The sequence below is a fragment of the Nannospalax galili genome, unplaced genomic scaffold (assembly GCF_000622305.1).
Source record: "Nannospalax galili isolate Female #2095 unplaced genomic scaffold, S.galili_v1.0 scaffold507, whole genome shotgun sequence".
In the NCBI taxonomy this organism is placed as follows: domain Eukaryota; kingdom Metazoa; phylum Chordata; class Mammalia; order Rodentia; family Spalacidae; genus Nannospalax; species Nannospalax galili.
Window position 1 is genome coordinate 1,507,180 of NW_008356261.1, and position 17,984 is coordinate 1,525,163.

At 54.1% G+C, this 17,984-nt stretch overlaps 1 protein-coding gene across 5 annotated transcripts in view; it reads right to left on the reverse strand.

Annotated features, from left to right (window-relative positions):
* Mob2 (MOB kinase activator 2) overlaps positions 1 to 17,984 on the reverse strand; it is a 59,604-nt gene that overhangs the window by 3,985 nt on the left and 37,635 nt on the right. For 2 of the 5 annotated variants that reach the window (XM_029556777.1, XM_008854437.3), the window contains exons 1-3: positions 10,451 to 10,595; positions 2,792 to 2,952; positions 2,491 to 2,584 (exon numbers count right to left, since the gene is read on the reverse strand). In XM_029556777.1, coding sequence (XP_029412637.1) covers positions 2,491 to 2,584; positions 2,792 to 2,952; positions 10,451 to 10,560 — 365 coding nt within the window. In that variant the 5' untranslated portion in view covers positions 10,561 to 10,595. Of the gene's footprint in view, positions 1 to 2,490; positions 2,585 to 2,787; positions 2,953 to 10,450; positions 10,596 to 17,984 lie in introns of those variants that run through there. The other 3 variants (XM_008854438.2, XM_029556778.1, XM_029556779.1) reach the window with 2 other exon arrangements.

A 17,984-nucleotide genomic window follows, 5' to 3' on the forward strand; every position in this document is an offset into this window, starting at 1 on the left:
GTGTTTCTGAGAGGCTCCCATTCTTGGCCTGGACTCCTCCAATACCTCTGCCTCAGTCTCCCAACGTCTGGGGTTACAGATGGGCGCGACTATATTCGGCTCTATCTCACAAATTCCGATATCTTGCATTTTTACTTGTGTTTGGTCCAAAACAGCTTCTCAGTCCCTCGTGATTTCTTTCCAAGTTGTGATACTTGAGCGTGCTGATCCCCACGTGTTGGAGATGTTCCTGTTATTTCTAGCACCGATTCCAGCTGAATTCCACAAGGATCACACAGTTTATGGAGTGTGACTTCAATCTTCCAAAGCTCTCAAGGGCTCTTCTGAACCCAGGACGGGGTCTACTTTGGGAGCATCCTTTATGAGCTAGAATGTTCTCAGACGTCACCTCAGCCAGGGGCATGTCCCCACCTTCTCTGTTCCTGCCCCTCCTCCTGCAGCTGGCAACTTGCTGTGAAGTTCTACCACCTGCAGCACAGCCGGGGGGCACAGGCGCAGCCCACCTCCTGTGGAAACCCGTTGGAAACCTCGAGCCTCTGTGCTATGCACACGGACACTTCAACTGTCGTCCAGTTTGTCTTTTCCCTCTTGTACTGTGAACCCTCAATCAATCGATCGATCGATCCCAAACAAAATGGAATGCTTTTTGGAAACCCCTGTGCCCAGCTTGCATTGTTGACATTTACCACACTGTTGGTTTTCGGTCTGTTCTGTTTTCAGTTTACCCACCAGGACCCGACTCTGTCTTTGTGTAGTTTTCCAGGTTGCATAGAGGACTGGAAAGCACATACTTGGTTCTTCATGCTTGACTTAGCACCTAAATGTGTCTTCAGCTAGACAGTCAGCTGCAGCACTGAGTGGACACCTTCCCTCCCCATCATGGCTCACATGCCCCTTCTCTGCACCCCAAAAATGTGTCAGAATGCCTCATTTCTATGCTCACTCTCACACAACCACAAATCTCCATGAGCTCCACAGGAGGGTTGTGCTGCTGCTGTTGCTGCGGCTCTTCCTTCACCTGGCATGCAGCTGAAGCCTCACTGGAACTCTCCTGTGGGTCAAGCCAGCTCACACTGGTCCATTCACCCATGTTCCTGAAGGACATGACTGCCGGATGTGGAATATGGGATAATGCCTCTTTGGCACCAGACAGACAGCCACACAGGACCATCCCAGCTGCCACGGGGTCTTTACTGTGCCTGGTGACTATAGAGTTTCATAGTCCCCCAGGGCTCACTCAGCTCTACCAGTCTAAAGGGCCATCTCTGACACACACTCGGCCATGTTTCTGAACATGTCTTGACTCCCTTGGATGCTGGTCTTTGGGGATTATTCCACAGGCACAGGAGAGATAGAAATGTGCCCTAGCCTAGTGAGGGCCCTCCTCTAATCCAGGTAAACCTCCGGGACTGGTAAACAGCAAGATCTGTAGAACCCTGGCTAAGTTTCCTTTTCCTTTCAAACTAATTTTAAGTTTCCATCCCTTGTTCTCAAATGATTCCTAGGAAGGGATTATAGGAGTTAACAATTCATAGAAAGTGATCCCACGAAGTAGGCAAAAGCCCAGCTCAGCTCTCTCCCTCTCCATCACGGACGGGACGCAGCAGGGTCCACATCCGTATGCAGGTCTGCCCAACACCTCACAGCTCCTATGCTCTCAAGGAAGCTTCTTCCTAACAAATCCAGTACTGGGGCATGTGGAAGAAGCTAGGGAGGACATCAGGTTGGTTGGCATTGTCTAGGCTGTGCACGTGCCCAAGTGCTGCCCTCACGATCTGCCATGGGCCTGTCCCTCAGAGGCTACCTCAGTCCCACACAGGTTAAGCTTGTTCCTAGCAAGACTACCCAGCTCAGCTGACTACGGCAGAAGGGATTCCTGCACCTGCTGCACGGAGGTGGATGGCAGGCTCTCCAGAGCAGAGTTCGGCTGTCTGGGGAGCGGTGCCTATGGGGAGGACTGAATGCACATGCCTGTTTCCATGTGTCCACAGCATCTTGACAGCAAAGAGCCTTCATGGAAGAGCTCCCGCCTCCCTAGGCCACATCCACTGAGGCTGAGCCCTGACAGCAGTCTGTTCACTCCTACCACTAACCTAGTGCTGCTGGTCCCACCCACAAAGTAGGTCCCCTAAAGCCCCTCAGGACACCCGCCTTCTACAAAACTAAATGTTTATGGGCTTCCAAGAGAGCACCCAGCACCAGATCTGTCAAAAAGCTGTCAATACAGCCCCTCGGCTGGCATGATGAGCCTGTTCACCTAGCCCTGCAACTCCGACTGAGCGCTCTGCAGGCTCAGGGAGCAGCTGAGCATGGTCTGCTTGTCGCTTCTGCTGGCTCTGAGCAGCCCAGTGCCCCGTCAGAGGCACTCAGGCAGTGCTTCTGGCTCCCAGGGGCCAGAGGACTCTGAGCAGCTGGCATCCCAGACAGCAGGGTGAACCATGGGCCCATCCCATGCCTCCCAGCAGGCACTGTGGCCAGGCGGCTACTCACGTGTTGCACACGGCCATCGTCTGACACGTCTCTCCTGTGCAAAATTCTGAGATTGTGCTATACTGCAGGTTGATGTGGTGGAAAAATGTTGTTGCTGGAAGAGAAGCAAAGGGCCAGGTGAGCACTTAACCCTGCTCCAGCCACCTGACAGGGCACAGGCTCAGCTGAGTACGGTCCTTTCCTTTCAGGGACCACTTCACACCCAGGTGGCAGGTAGGCTGCTGAGCACTGCTTTGGGGGGTGGGGGGGATAGCTGGAGACGGGGAGAGAGAAAAGAGGGAGGCTCCCCGCTCTCACGCACTGTTGCTGGCCAGCCACTCGTTGAGGTCGATCTCCCGGGGCAGCACCACCAGCTCCTTGAACTCAAAGTCAGTGATCCTCGACTTGGTGTGCTCGGGGTCCAGGTACGCCTTCTTCTCCTCTGCAGCGGGTTTCTTGCCGTTTGGCTTGGCTTTAGACTTCCTGTCAAGAGAAGGGACAGAGTGGTCACCACATGCAGTTGGGGCCAGACCATACCAGGCCTCAGAGGGCCTGGCCTGCTGGGCTGTATCAGATGCAAGCAAGAAGAGGGGCCACCAAAAATCCTCAAGTGAATCCTGCCCCAGCCAGGGCCCAGACTATTCTGGGCAGAGGCAGTAGCCTCTGGGTGGTTGGAGCCTAGAGCCCAAGGCAGGTGGGTGGTGGCCACACTAGCGTGGGCCTCCTCAGCCATGACCCTACAGACAGCCTGCTTAACACTGGACCGTGCTGCTACATGGGCGGACAACAGGGGTCAACACCTGTGCTTGAAGTGTAAATCCTGGAACAAAGCCGCTCTCCTGGGGGCCCCAGCAGAGTCCTGCAGGCTGCATGCAAGCCCAGGATGAGGCTCCACCTTCCAGGTGGTCCAGCTTCAGGAGAGTGCATGGCGCCCATCAACACTTCAGGGCAAGGACAACCTTGGGAGGTACTAGGTTGCAAACCCACACCCCCAAACACAGGATGCTCTCCCCAATAGTCCAAGGCTGGCCAGCTGAGGGCTGGCTGCTCCCACAGGTCCTGTTGACATGCTCTACCACTGAGCGGCACACTCCCCTTGCTGGATTAGCTATGCCCGGGAGGGGCACTCACCTTGTCACCCTGCATGGAGTGAACGCAAAGGAAACACCTAAGGTGAGGCTCTGCCACAGCACCAGGACCTCCTCCACCAGGTCCCAGGGAAGCAGAGGCAGAGTAAGAACCCAGCCAGACGACACAGGACTCTTAAACTTCCACCTTGTTTTAATATAGTTGTGTTGCTTTGTTAACACACAGTGGGACTTACTATGCTTATTTTAAACAGGAAATGCATGCCTTTTAAATGCCTTATGTTCACTCAAATAGTACCCCTAAAGCAGCACACACTGATCCCACCCATAGGTAGTTGCTCCCCCAATGCTGGTGGCAGCACTGAGCCCGTGAGCCTGTAGCCCTTAGTGAACAGTCTCCCAGGCAGGGCAGTGAGCTGGGTGTGTCCCCAGAGAGAACTACAGTCCCCACAGGCAGTGAAAGCTTGGCCCAAGTTCTCGAAGGGCTACTAGTCAAGCCAGGATAGACGAGATTGCCAATGTCTCTGTCCCTGTCATACATATGGCTAAGTCTGTGCCAGTCAGAAGTCTGGCCAGTGGGCTCCTTCCTCAGGGTGATCAGGTGAAGGCCTGAAGAGGCTGCTTCTGTGCCCACGTCAGGCCAGCTGGACAACAGACAGGCACTTCTGGGCACTGACCACACAGTATGTGGTGCAAGGAAGTCTCCACCAACCCCTGAACTGCCAGTGGGCACCCACATGGAGCGCTGTCTGATATGAAGCTCAGGATGAGGGTCCTGAGGAGTCTGATGGTAAATATTCCCACAGGAGAGGTGAGCCTCCTGTTCAAATTTAACAACTAATCTCTTCAACAGTAAACATTAGGACTAAAATGTAAGACGTAAGCTGGGTGTAGTGGTGCACACCTTTAATAAACCCAGCACTTGGGGGGCAGAGGCAGGCGGATCTCTGTGAGTTTGAGGCCAGCCTACATAGTAAGTTCCAGGCCAGCTGGGGCTACAAGGAGACCCTGTCTTAAAAAGACCAAAATAAATAAATAAAAATTAAATACTTAAAAAATATAAGATGCAAGCCGGGCGTGGTGGCGCACGCCTTTAATCCCAGCACTCAGGAGGCAGAGGCAGGCGGATCTCTGTGAGTTCCAGGCCAGCCTGGTCTACATAGTGAGTTCCAGGACAGCTGGGGCTACAGGGAGACCCTGTCTCAAAAAGGCCAAAAAAAAAAATATATATATATATAAGATGCAAAATCTATACTGGCAAGAAGTCTCGTGACCAGAAACAGTCGCTTCTGACTAGAAACGCTCAAGAAGAGCTTCTGCAGCAGGCTGAGAGGGGATGCACAGTGGGCGAATCAAAGGCAGACCCTCTTCCGGTGAGGCCAGCCACTGCCAGGAGCACAGGACTGCATAGAACCTACTACAGGGGTCACAACAGACCAGGAAAGTGAAGGCAGCACAGATCCAGGCACAGGAATCCTGTCTCAGAAACAGCCTCCTTAGGAGCACCCACCCTGCTCCACAGGGGTGAGAGGAAGCTGGAGCACCCTGCAGGAGAAGGACTGCACAAAAGTCACGACTGCCAGGGCCAAACCTCCTCCCAAACGGGTGGGGGGGGGGTCTGTGTTAGTGCCTTGCTCAGCCCCCTATGCCTACTCCAAGTGAGGCCTGGCTATCAGGATGGTACAGCGTAGGCCTCAGGCCAGGGCATTGGCTAGGTATCGGCCTTCCTAACCTGAGTATGCAGATAAGCTACAGGGCATGGTGCCGGGAGGCAGCCTGGCCTGGCTGTGTCCCTGTCCTCCACAACCTTGGGAGGCCACGTGGGGGTGAGGGTGGGGGTGGGGTGGGGTGAAAGGTCTTTCTAACTCTGACTGTGACCTATTTTTTCCTTTCTTGTGCTTTGAAAAGTTGCTGATGGTTTATTTAAAAGAAAGAGGAAAGAAAAATGCTCCCCAAATGCCAGGGAAATGTTTTCCGTTCAGCTTCTCATGGCAGAGCTCAGCCTTAAAAGGCGACATGTGCTCAGCCTTCAGGGCAGGGCCAAAAGCAGCAAGAGCCAGGCAGGGACAGGGCAGGGCTCAGCCCAGTCCTAGAACTCCTGTCAGGGCTGAAGCATGGGTGCGGATACACCACACAGAAAGTGGCATGAGCTTCTGGGCCCAGCAGCCCAGCAGTGTGGCCACCATCCTTTCCAGAAGCTGTGGACAGGGACAAGCCCAAGGAGGGGCTCTGCTGGTGTCTTCAGGACACGTCCACTCCGTCCTCAGCACGGCATCCTAGGACACATCCACTCCGTCCTCAGCAATTCTCAGATTCCTTGACTACTTGTGTGTGCTGAGCTCACTCATTCAGACAGAGACCCACCTGGAATGTAATGCCAGGCATGTCCAATCACATGAGAGCCCAAGCCTAGCACCAACCCTACCCGGGTCAAGGCCTCTAGTGTTCTTAAAGGGCAGGTTTCCTCGGGACTACCGAGCTGATTTCTGCCTCCTATGTACCTTGTCTTGAGGGCCAAGACTATATAGCATGGGGCTGGTGGGGGCCAAGCTGTCAAACCGTCTCCATGCTCTGAGCTTAAGAAATGTCTCCTGCAAGTAAAGGGAGTGACAGGACAGCCAGGCAGAGCTGCCAATAGGCAGTAGTCATCACCATGGCTCTTGGGCACAGCCCCAGGACACATTCGAAGAGGGCCCTATGAACATCATTCTGCCGTCATACCAGCACTCCCTTCACAGCAGGGATGGGGTCTTTGGACTGAGGCCACCCTCCAGGGGTAGGGATAGGACAGTGTCTAAAAGGCCTGGCTTCCTCTGTGATGGGCCATGGGAGCCCAGGGTGACGTCAGAGGTGGTAAGCAGCTGTCATGCTGGACACCAGCACATGATGCTATTGATTGGCCCTTGCCTTCCTAGAACATGCAGGCAGGTGCACACCAGGCCTAAGCCTTCCCTGCTTTAGTCTTGTCCTCCCTGCTGTCCCCATCATGCAGAGCCAGCCCAGGCTCTTGAGCTCATGAGGTACACTTCGTGACAGCCTCCTGCCAACCTAAGTTTCTCTGGGTCCCAGTCACAGGGCCTTCACCCCTGCCCGGGAGGCAGGAGGCAGAGGCAACACAGGACCAGTCTCCGCTTGAAGAACATGACAGAGATGCTGGTGTTCCCATTTCCCACCTTCCCTGAGGGAGGGGGACTCAGCCAGGGCACCAGGCTCATCTAGAGGGCCAGTTCTAGTTCCTTTGCTAGGGTCTCTGTCCTTACCTGGTGGGAAGAACAGACAAACATCCCCCCAGACTCTGTCCAGCCCAGGCCCAGAAACCCTCTCAGGGCACTTAGGGTCATGGCCTCAGAGGCTGGCCAGGCCTGTATACTTGCTTGACATCATGGGCTCGTCCAGCTTCCCTTGACTACACTGTGACCCCACAGGTACAATGACATCCCTGGCTGTGGAGGGAGGACTGTGGGGTCAAGGCCTTGAGTGACCAGGGAGTAGTGCTAGGCCTCAGTGTACCCACAGGCCTGCCAATGCTCCTGGAAGGAAGAGCCCTCCAGCAAAGCCCCGAACAGTGGAGTTGAAGCTGGCCCCACTGAGCAGGCATTGCCCACGTTCTAGGCTATACCAGAATCACCTTCTTCCTACCTCCATGTGTCCACCTGGCCTCAGCCTATTGCCCCCTGCTCTACTGTCACAGCACTCTGTCCACCCCTAGTCCTGGTCCTCTAAGACCCCACCCATCAAATGCCACAGTCTCTAGTCCATACCCCATGACACCAGGCCCTTTGGCAACCCCAGTACAGGTGTGAGTTGGGGCTAGTTGCCATGTCTGACCTCCAAGGAGCAGCAAAAACTTGCAGCTTTTAAAAACAAATCTCTGAAGCCAGGTGTGGTGGCACACGCCTTTAATCCCAGCACTTGGGAGGCAGAGGCAGGCAGATCTCTGTGAGTTCAAGGCCAGCGTGGTCTATACAGCAGCAAGTTCCAAGACAGCTGGGGCTACAGGGAGACCCTGTCTCAAAACAAACAAGCAAGCAAATTTCTACATCTGTGGGCTCCTAGGCACAGAGCAAGGCAGCTGTCGTGTTGCCGTGGGAGCCAGGCCAGGAGCACCTTTCTGAGACCAGGACGGTAAGATGCTTGCGCTGGCACCTGCTTTTCCCTACATAGTATGGCTCAGTCTGCATCCCCTCACTAGGACCCCATCCTGAGCTCCACTTTGCCTTCTTCAGCCTCTGACCCCACACGGATGCTCAGAAAGCAGAGCCCACCCAGTAAGAGTGGGACTTAGACGGGGGAGGTATGTGTGCGAAGTCAAAGGGATGGAGGGCAGGAGGAGGCCAAGGTCTGGGGGTGGTGGGGTGGGGATCCAAGAGTCCCATGGCAAAGCAGAGAGTACCAGGAGGAGGAGCAGTACAGGCACTGCAGGCCTCCAGAGAAGCAGGGGAGGGCTTGCTTCCCACCACTGCCAGCTGGGTAAACCTCGGGAGAGTGGGGGTTAACATTGCAGGGGCAGATGTTAACAGTGGGAGGCTGGAGTTAACATCCAGGGGTAGAGGTTAACACTGAGGTAAAGTGCAGATAGTAATACTGAGTGGACTGCAGATTTACACTGAGAGGCCAGGGGGTTACGCTGAGGGGGCAGGTATTATCATGGGATGGGAGAGCTAACACTGAGGGGCCAGGGGGTTACACTGAGGGGGCAGGTATTAACATGGGATGGGAGAGCTAACACTGAGGGGCCAGTGGTTAACAAAGAAGGGGCAGATGTTAACATGGAGGGCTGGGGATTAACACTGAAGGGGGCGGGGTTAATACTGAGGGGCTGGGATTAACAGTGAAGGGCAGAGGGGGCAGGGCAGAAGCAGGCATGGAGACACAAGCCCTCCCAGCCCAGGACTGAGGACCACTACTATTTAGGCAGACTGTAGCTAGAGGCTAAGAGGAGTCAGTGTGGACCATCCCACTAGGGCTCATACACTCCTTGTCAAGGCAAGTGTCTATGCTGGCCAGTCTGGAGAAACCCTAGGTCCAGAGCCCCCATGACACCAACTAGCATAGACACTCTGCTGGACGCTCACTGCCTAGCCAAGTACTCCAGGCTTCCTTATCCCCGAGATATCACTGAACTAGAGCATGTTCACCCTGATTGTCCAGTCTCTGCTACGCTTCTGGGCCTTAGTCTCTGAGGGGCCTGGAAATTGTGTTTCTAACACCGGGAAGCCCACATCTGAACCAAATCCTCACTAATCCCATTTCCTGTAGCTTGGCTTCACAGGCTGATGTGGGAAGACCTTCCTGGCCATCTGATCCTTCAGCACCACCTCACTGCATAGGCTGGGCTGGCCAGAAGCAGCAGAAGGGCCACGGTAGCTCTCTCTCGGCATCCCTGTGCCCGTGACGTAGTAGAGAACAGAGCTGGAGCACACCGGACAGCAGAGGGGACACGGACACACCAGAGCTGAGCACATCTAGCTAGTACTCTGCTATTCCCACCAGACCCTGCCTGTTAGGTACACTCCTTGGGAAGGCCAGGCAAAGGTGCTCCCAGGGGACCTCCCCAGTGGGGTCAGCCTAGGCCCCGATTTTCCAGAAGGTGGTCAAGAGTCACTGGCAGGTGGGTGCCATCTTTATGTTCCCTGCGGCTGGTGTTGGTGCTTGTTCACCACACATACAGAAACACACCGACATGGCACTGGCCTCTACGTGCTGCTCACATCCACCACCTTCCAAATTAGAGCCAACAACGCCACCAATTTGCCAACACACTTCAAAAACTTCACACCTTCACATCAGAATTGACCGGCTAGCTCCCAGCTCCTGCGTCCACCTCTTGTGGACCTTCCCTGTCCAAGCGGACAGGTGATGACATGTCGGCAATGGTCCCCGGAGGAGCAGAGGTAGAGGAGCCCAGGGAAGGTGGGTACACAGGACAGGAGAACTCAGCAGCTACTCTCAAGGGAAGCCCAAACAGACTGGACTCACCTCAGCCTCACCAAGAGCCCTGCTTTGGGGTACAATTAAAGAGGCATTAGAAAAGTGGACACTTCCGTCGTAAACGATGGTCACTGAGAAGAGACAGGCACAGATTCCTGCACAGAAGGACTTGGCTGAACTCTAGAAGGTGACACATCAAAGTGACTGTGTGGCCGAGGAGCATGCTCCACGGTCCCCAAAACCACCACCCTGCCTGCAAGCCGTGGACATACATTCCTACAATTCTACTTGCATGGCAGGCAGGCGCAGGCACTCGCGTGTGCGCACGTGCTCTCTGTCTCTCTGTCTCTCTCTCTCTCTCTCTCTCTGTCTCTCTCTCTCTCTAGGCTGGAGGAAAGAACACTACTGCAGGTCAGAAAACTCTGAAAACGCTTTCCTAGCGCCATACCTATAGTAGCCAACCTACAAGAGGCAGCTGGGGACACCATGTCACTTCTTTAGACACTTAAGGACAGGCTCCAGGCCACCCTTGCCTCAGACAGAAAAAGTCCATGCCCAAGACATGGCCACTGGCCAAACAACGGGCCAGACACACCTGCTGGTGGCTCAGAGGGGACACGGTAGCATTCCTGTGTTGGTGAGATGCAGTGAATCCTGAAAGGGAGACAGTCACTGGCCAGGTGTTGGCTGGGTGCATTCCTTCTGAGAGGCACCCTCCCACAGACAGCAGGACGTCCACAGTTATGGAAAGCCTCACACAGTGAAGGTCTAGTGCATACACCTGCTCCTGGGCAGCATACAGGCTGGCCGGGCTGCATCAGCTACCCTAGCACCAGGTCCCAGGGGCAGCACACCCACTCCACTGCAGGCCCAGCCCAGCACAACAGGCTGCTTTACCAGGACAGCGGCCAGGACCATAGCTAACTGCCTCCCAAGCAGACTGCCTGTGGGCAGGCTGTTACCTGAGCACTTTGCTGACGGCCTGGAGCACCATTTTGCAGCGGAGTCCAGTCTTGGGAGGCTGGCTAAGCAGAACTTGCTCTGAAGGGAGACTGTAGTGCTCTCCAAACATGATGTGGGGAGTGCAGAGCTGGGGGGGGGGCAAAGTGAAGGCCAGGCAAGGCCTGCTCGGGATCCCTCCCTCAGAAGTGCCCTCCGCCCTTGCTCTGCGCCAATGAGGACTTCTGGAGAGACAAACAGCTGCTCCCTTTACACAGCAGGGACCGCCCAGGCTGGCAGAGTGTGGGAGTGCCTGGACTGCCTCTTCAAAGTGGTGCAGAGCTGGCGGGGCAGGGTGGGACCAGCAAGGCCAGAAGGGAGGGGACAGGCCAGCTCTAGAGTGGGAAGGGCCTGTCAGAGAGGCCTTCATTACACCTGAGGCCCTCCCATGCATTCTGCCCAGGCCAGCGGTTACTCTGGCCTGATCCGGACCCAGATGAGCAGAGTCTTGAAACCTGCAAGTAGGCAAAGCTTCTCCAGCAAGCACTCAGGCATGGACCAGCCATCAGGCCCCTTCAGAGTAGGCACAAGCTGTTGTCACTCTGAAGTGGGTTTCCAATCAGACAAGCTTTGGGGAAAGGGCCAACAGGTTCCTGAAAGAGCTGGAGAGCAGAGCTAGTTCCAGGACAGGGCTGTTCCTCAGGCCTGGCAGCTACCACCAAGGGCCAGAGCCAGCAGAAATATTTGAAGCTCATTATGGGTGCCGCAAGCTGTGTGACCAAGGCCTTCTTCATGGCTGTTCTGTACACTGGAGACCACCAAGCCTAGGAAGTCCGACACCTGGGAGTGCTTGCTCCCACCCACCTCAGCCCAGGCCCCACTGCAGTGTCAGAGCAGTCCTGGACTAATGGGGAGGCTCTGCCCATGAGATTCACGATGGCCTAGATGTGAGCTTGCTCCTTGCTTCTATCATCGAGACACTGGACCCTGTAGAACTTTTCCAGAGGTGACAGGTATGAACCAGGCTGGGTGTTAAGGTGACAGTGCACAAAGACACGCACAGACACACAGACACACACACCAGGGGAAGAGAGGCCAGTGCGTGCGCGCACACACACACACACACACACACACACACACACACACACACACCTCAGGGGTGAGGAGGAGGTGACAGTGAATGCATTCATGTGTGCACACACACACACCCCAGGGGTGAGGAGGTGACAGTGAATGCACACACACACACCAGGGGAAGCGAGGCCAGTGCACACACACACACACACCAGGGGAGAAGGTGACAGTGCACACATACATACACACACACACACACACACCAGGGGAGGAGCTGACAATGCACACACACAGACACACACAGACACACACACACACACACACACAGCAGGGGAGAAGCTGACAGTGCACACACGCACAGACACACACACACACACACACAGCAGGGGAGACGCTGACAGTGCACACACACACAGACACACACACACACACACACACCAGGGGAGGAGCTGACAGTGCACACACACAGACAGACAGACAGACAGACAGACACACACACACAGCAGGTCAGAAGCTGACAGTGCACACATGCACACCAGGTGCTTGGCTGGGTGACCCACAGACAGAAGGTCAAACTGCACAGTGGTGCCTGCAGTGTGCGGTGGTGGAGACAAAGAGGCCAGATGGTGCAGGGCCCAAAGTCCAGGAGGGACTTGGGATGAAAACCATCTACAGGTTTAACCAGGGCAATGGCATCATCCAATTTATGTTCCTCAAAAGTCCCTCTGGCTGTGGTCTGCAGTAATGGGGACAGGACAAGCGGAAAACTGGGCTAGAAGTTTCCACAGTGGTCTGCATGGCACTTGCACACAGCACACTTTGAAACAGAGCCAGGATCTGATGATGAGCTGGTGTAGATGATGAAGAGAGGGTGTGAAGAAGGCTCCGAGGCGCTACCCCTCACTGGTCTATTCTGTATTACTACTATGAATGACCTGAGGTTGGGTCAGTTTAATGAGGTTTATTTAGTATGGAAGGTCAGGGCCCCATTTGGCAAATGCTCTTTTGCTGACAGAATTCCAAGGTGTCATAGGACATCCAGCAGAGGCAGAGAGTGTCTGTAGTTTTTCTTAACTGAGCAGCAGGGCTCCATCCTGGGGTTCCGCTCCAGACTTCTCTAACCCTAATCCCCACTGAAGTCCCTACCTCTGAAAACCACCGATCAGTGCCTCATGGTGGAGATTACACTTTAACACACAGGTCTTTGGGGGAAGGGAACACACTCAGACCACATCCCGACCACAGAAGCACCTATCGGGTGGTTAAGGGAAGAACCGACAACACGGGGTGCTAAGAGAGTGGACCAAGGGGGCTGCTCTTCCTGGAGGGACTCCAAAACGGCCAGCCAGTCCAACAGATATTCCAAAAAGTCAGATGCATAATCACCATGTGACTCAGCCACTTCTCTCCTGGGCATCCAACAGAGAAATGAAAATTATATTTAAAAGGTGTGACGTGAGTGGAGGGAAAAAGGTATCTGTAAGAAACAGTGCTGGGTGTCCTGAGCCCGACCTCACATGCAAATGCACCAGAGAAGGAAACACAGACGAAGCTCAGGGCTGCATCTGCAAAGCTTACAACAGTTCTCACAATACAAACAGCACTAATCAAAGGAAAAAACAGATGGAAAAATTTGCAGACGCACGTAAGATTCTTTTTGAAATATTGTTAAAAATGAACGTACTAGCCAGGCATGGTGGGGCACGCCTTTAATCCCGCACTCAGGAGGCAGAGGCAGGCAGATCTCTGTGAGATCAAGGCCAGCCTGGTCTACATAGCGAGTTCCAGGCCAACTGGGGCTACAAGGAGACCCTGTCTCAAAAAGAACCCCCCAAAAGAATGTACTAGGTAAGTCATAGAACATCTTCCTGACCAGACTCTTACCTAGAGTAACTACAGAAATCCTGCAATTCAACAATTTAAAAAGGCAATCCACTCTTCAAGAAGGACAGAAGACTGAACTGACACTTTGGCAAAGGCAGACCCACGCACAGCCAGTTACGCATAAGGAAGTGACCAGGGGAGCTAGTCGCTGGAGAAGTGCACGGCCTACGACCCACATCACACTGCCTGAGACTTAGGGAACGGCTCAAGTCAAACGGACTGCAAATGCTGGAAAACGATGGAGGAGGCGGGCAACCAGAAAGCTAACCACATCGGTGGGACAGGAAACGGAACTGACTAATGTGGGAAAGAGTTGGCAGTTTCTTTTCAAAGTTAAACTGAGCCAGTAATTCCACAGCTAACCCTAACCCAGAGAAAACAAGTCTGTCCATATAAAGACTTGTGTGAGAACATCCCGGCAGGGCTATCCACAACAAAGACCTGGACACAGCCCCAAAGCCCATGAGCAGAAGAGCACAGGACAAACTGCCGTACGCTCATGCCATGGACCACTGGGGAGATGGAACCCTTGGTTAAGCCAAGATAGCATTAGAAGGCATGCCAAGAATAAAAGAGCGGGGACCATGGGTTCCATTCATATCTTCTAGAAGAAGGCTGGGCCTGGGGCCACGTCTGGAATCTTAGCACCAGGGCAGCTGAGGCAGGAGGGTCACGAGTCCAAGGCCAGCCTGGGCTGCAGAGTGAGCTGGGTTTCAACAAAATGAAAATCAAAACCAAATCAACAACAACAACAGAGTCGTCAAATTAGTCTTGGATAAAATAAAGTCAGAACAGCAGCTGCCTCTTGGGAGAGGGAGTGTGGGGGGCACTACCCTGCTGGGAGAGGGGGTGGGGGCACCACCCTGCTGAGACAGCCCGTGTCCCGTGTCTCTAACGGGCAGCTCCAGAACACACCCTCAAAAAGCCCTGACACTTGAGACTTGTGACTGTCACTGCTTAGACTTCAGGTGTCGGGTTTTTAAAGGCCAAGCTTGTATAAAGGATGGGCGAGAACACTGAGAGAAAGTGGTGAGACTGAAGAGGCTCCAGACCTGAAGCACGCACCAGAAAGGGACACATGCGGCCAGACGCCACGTCGAGGTGCTGGGTGGTCACTGGAGCACAAGGAAGAAGTGCTCTGGGAGACTGCTTTAGACAGAGCCAGATCATTCCAGCAGACCTGAGCAACACTGGTGTGTCCTAAACACTCATCCTTCCCCCCAAATTCCCAAGGAGAAGCCCGAAGCCCCAGCACCACTATGTTGGGAGGTGGGATCTTGGAACTAGATCACTAGGCAGAAGCCTGGCCCTCTGGGTAGCCCAACAAGAATAGGAAGAGCCCAGGCAGAAGCCGAGGGGGGCTTCTCGCCCCACGGCAGACCCCAGCAGCCACACTACTGTGGGAAGGCACTCACAGAGCGGCCTGACCGCCAGTGAAAAGAATTTGAACAGGGTGGGTCCCAGATCCAGATCTGGACACCAGCAGAGGAATCAGCACACAGGATGGAGACACAGGAAATACAGGGGAGCAGCCTGTGCTTTCCAGATACATGGGAGGAGCAGGGCAGGGACGGGACCTCAGTGAGAGCTCTACTCAGTAACAGGAGGTGAGGCCTGCCTGGTTACTGCCATGGAGCCAAAGCCACCTTCTGGCCTGACGGGATCTCTGGTATACAGGAGACGGGCAGGGAGGCTGGCTGACAGGAACACTGGATTCTCTGTGCTGGTTTTGCAGTTTCTTGCAAGTTTACTCAAGATAGTATTGGATGATTCTAGCCTTCTGTCTGCTGGAAGGAGTCTTGTTCCAAGGGCGGGAGAAAGGCCTGCTCTTGGGATTGCACCATCAATTTACTTCAAAATACAAAGCTAAAAAGAGAGACTCACAATCCAAGTACACTGCATGAACCGCAGCTGAATCCACAAGTCAACCTCACTGAGGCAAGCTAAACGGGCTGCAGAAAAGGGACCAGGGACCAGGCCCTCCTTGTGCATTAGAAAACACAGCCTTGAAATCTGTGACGATCTAAGGAAGGCATCTACCCTTATGCGCAGGTGGAAACACGTCTATGTCCAGAACTGGCTTCTCAGTCGTGTGTGATGAAGGCTGCTGTGCTGCTGGGGTGAGCTGGGGACAGAACACCCACAGTCGTTCACCTTCACACTGTCCCCCTTTAGGAACAGACTCTGTGAACACAGCAACTTCCCTTCAACATCCCCCAGTCCTCTTGAAACAGCCAGAGCCACCAAAGCTTAGGTACTTCCAACCAAAACCCTGTCAGGGTGGGGGCAGGTCACTGCGATGTCACAGCATGAGACCTATAAGGTAACACATGCAATACCTCTGGGCTTACGAAGTTCTCAGTTGTGTGGGGTGGAGGCAGTGCAAGTGGATCTGCAACAGGGTTTGCATAGGGGACACAGATGGTAAGACCTCACTCCCAGACCAGTGCATAGCTCTAGGGATACAGCCACCATTACCAGCATCCCTGGGGCTCACTGTGCCCCGATCTGTAGGTCTCCTGAGTATCTGGCTGGCTTGGAGGAGAGGAGAGAGACAGTGACCACCACCTCATGGAAATCCCATGATCACCCTCTTTCTTGCTTACAAAACCATTTTGCTAGGAACAGCAAATCCAAGTTTCACACTAGGAGAAATGGCCTAGAGCACCCTCGTGACCATGTGACGTGACGTTCTTTCTGTCCACAGGGGACAGCTGAGGTCTGTGCTGCTGGGCACGTAGCACCTGGTGTCTAAGAATGCTGACCAAATGTGACCTTGGGTAGAATAACAAACCATGGTGGTATTTAGGCTGTTCCCAACCACCTCTCTGCCTATGGTGTCGAGAGAGAGCTGCTGAGAAGAACAAGGGCCCCCAAAAACTCACCAACAACCCACTTACACCATCACTGACCCTGACTGGTCCTGCTCGCCTCTTACCCTGAGTTCTTGCTAAGTGTGTTCAGGAGCCTAGGGCACAGGGCACAACAGGAGACAGCAGGATTCCTAACTCCTTGATGCAAACACTGTAAAGAGCTGATACTACTGGGCCCCAACAGTTGACAAGGGAGAATTTCCCAAAGCATGTGTCTCCAAACTATAACCACCACACAACTTAATAATTTCTGCAGAATGACATGAAATTTCCAGGTGCAACTATCAAGACCCTACATTCAAGACGTGCACCTCTTCAGTGACGTGCAACACACCCACACTCTTTTGGTTCTTTTCCCAGTCTTTGTGGGTCCCCCACCCTCCGCCCAGATGAGTCTAGCCTTCTGTCTGCTGGAAGGAATGTGTTCCAAGGGCGGGAGAAAGGCCTGGCCCTCTAGGGATTGCACCGTCAATGACCAGTGGGTTTCTGTTGGAAAGCTGGTGCAGGCCAGATGCACGCGTATGATCTTGGGGATGTGATCCCAGCAGGCACACAGCTGCAGCATGGGGGCACCCCGGCATCTCTGCACAGGACCACCACAGAAGGCACAAATACAGATAGAACTCTCTGGTGCCAAGTGCCGGCCTTTCTCTGCCATCGAGGAACTTAGCCTATCTACATCAAAGAGAGCAAAGGGTTAGGACCATACCACCCTGACCCCATCTGATGTCACAAGCTATGGTCACAAGCTACGTAGGGTTAGACATGGAGAGGATCTGTTGGGAAAGAGCAAAGTGCTGCACAGGTGGAGGAGGTGAAGCAACGGACCCGCTTGTGCACACTTCACATTCCACAGTCAAGCAGGGTCCTTTAGGGCAACTGGGAAACAAGGAGCGACAGGTACAGCACCCACCACAAGGATGCCTTTCAAACCAAGTCCTCAGAAGGGGGCCTGTGAGAGACCACACTTGTCAGGGTGGAACAGGGCAGGGGTACCTAGTTTGAAACCACCAAACACTGGTCAACATATGAGAAGTGACACTTTTCCGCTAGACAGATACTCAGGCAACAAAAGATAGTGATCCTGTGAGACACACAGGGACCCCCTGCCACCCCAGAGTCCACCCAGGAGGGGCCTGGTGGAGTCCTGTAGGCTGCTGAGTTGAGACTCCCCAGGATCTGGACAAGGCAAAGCAGCCTTCCTCAGAGGACAATCAAAGCCTTCAGACCCCTGAGAGAAGAACACTGCCAAGGACCCCACCAAGGCCTCATCACGTACTGACTGAGGCATGTACATGCAGGTACCATGAAGTAAGACAGCTCCCTGGGGGCCAGGGGACACTGTGGAAGCTCACACAGTCAGTCCACTGGGAGTCAAGTGCAGCACAACCACGGTTTAAAAGAACCAATTCCATGGGATGTCCTCAGAAAGGCTTACCTGATCACCCCAGACATCCTCAAGGTATCTACTGGCACTGCAAACTGGGCTCGGGTCAGCTCCTCCTGGTGTCCTCCCAGCTTCTTCTGATCCTCCCTGTGGCCCTTCCAGATCCCACATCCCAGTACCCAGAAAACATATCTGGCCCAGTGTCTTAGGCCCTATCCCTGAGCAGGCCCACTGAGTTGTCACTACTACTACTACTCCAAACCTCATTTACCCCACCTCCCCTCCATACCAGACACCCCCCACCCCCCCATACCATACCCCCCACCACACATATACACC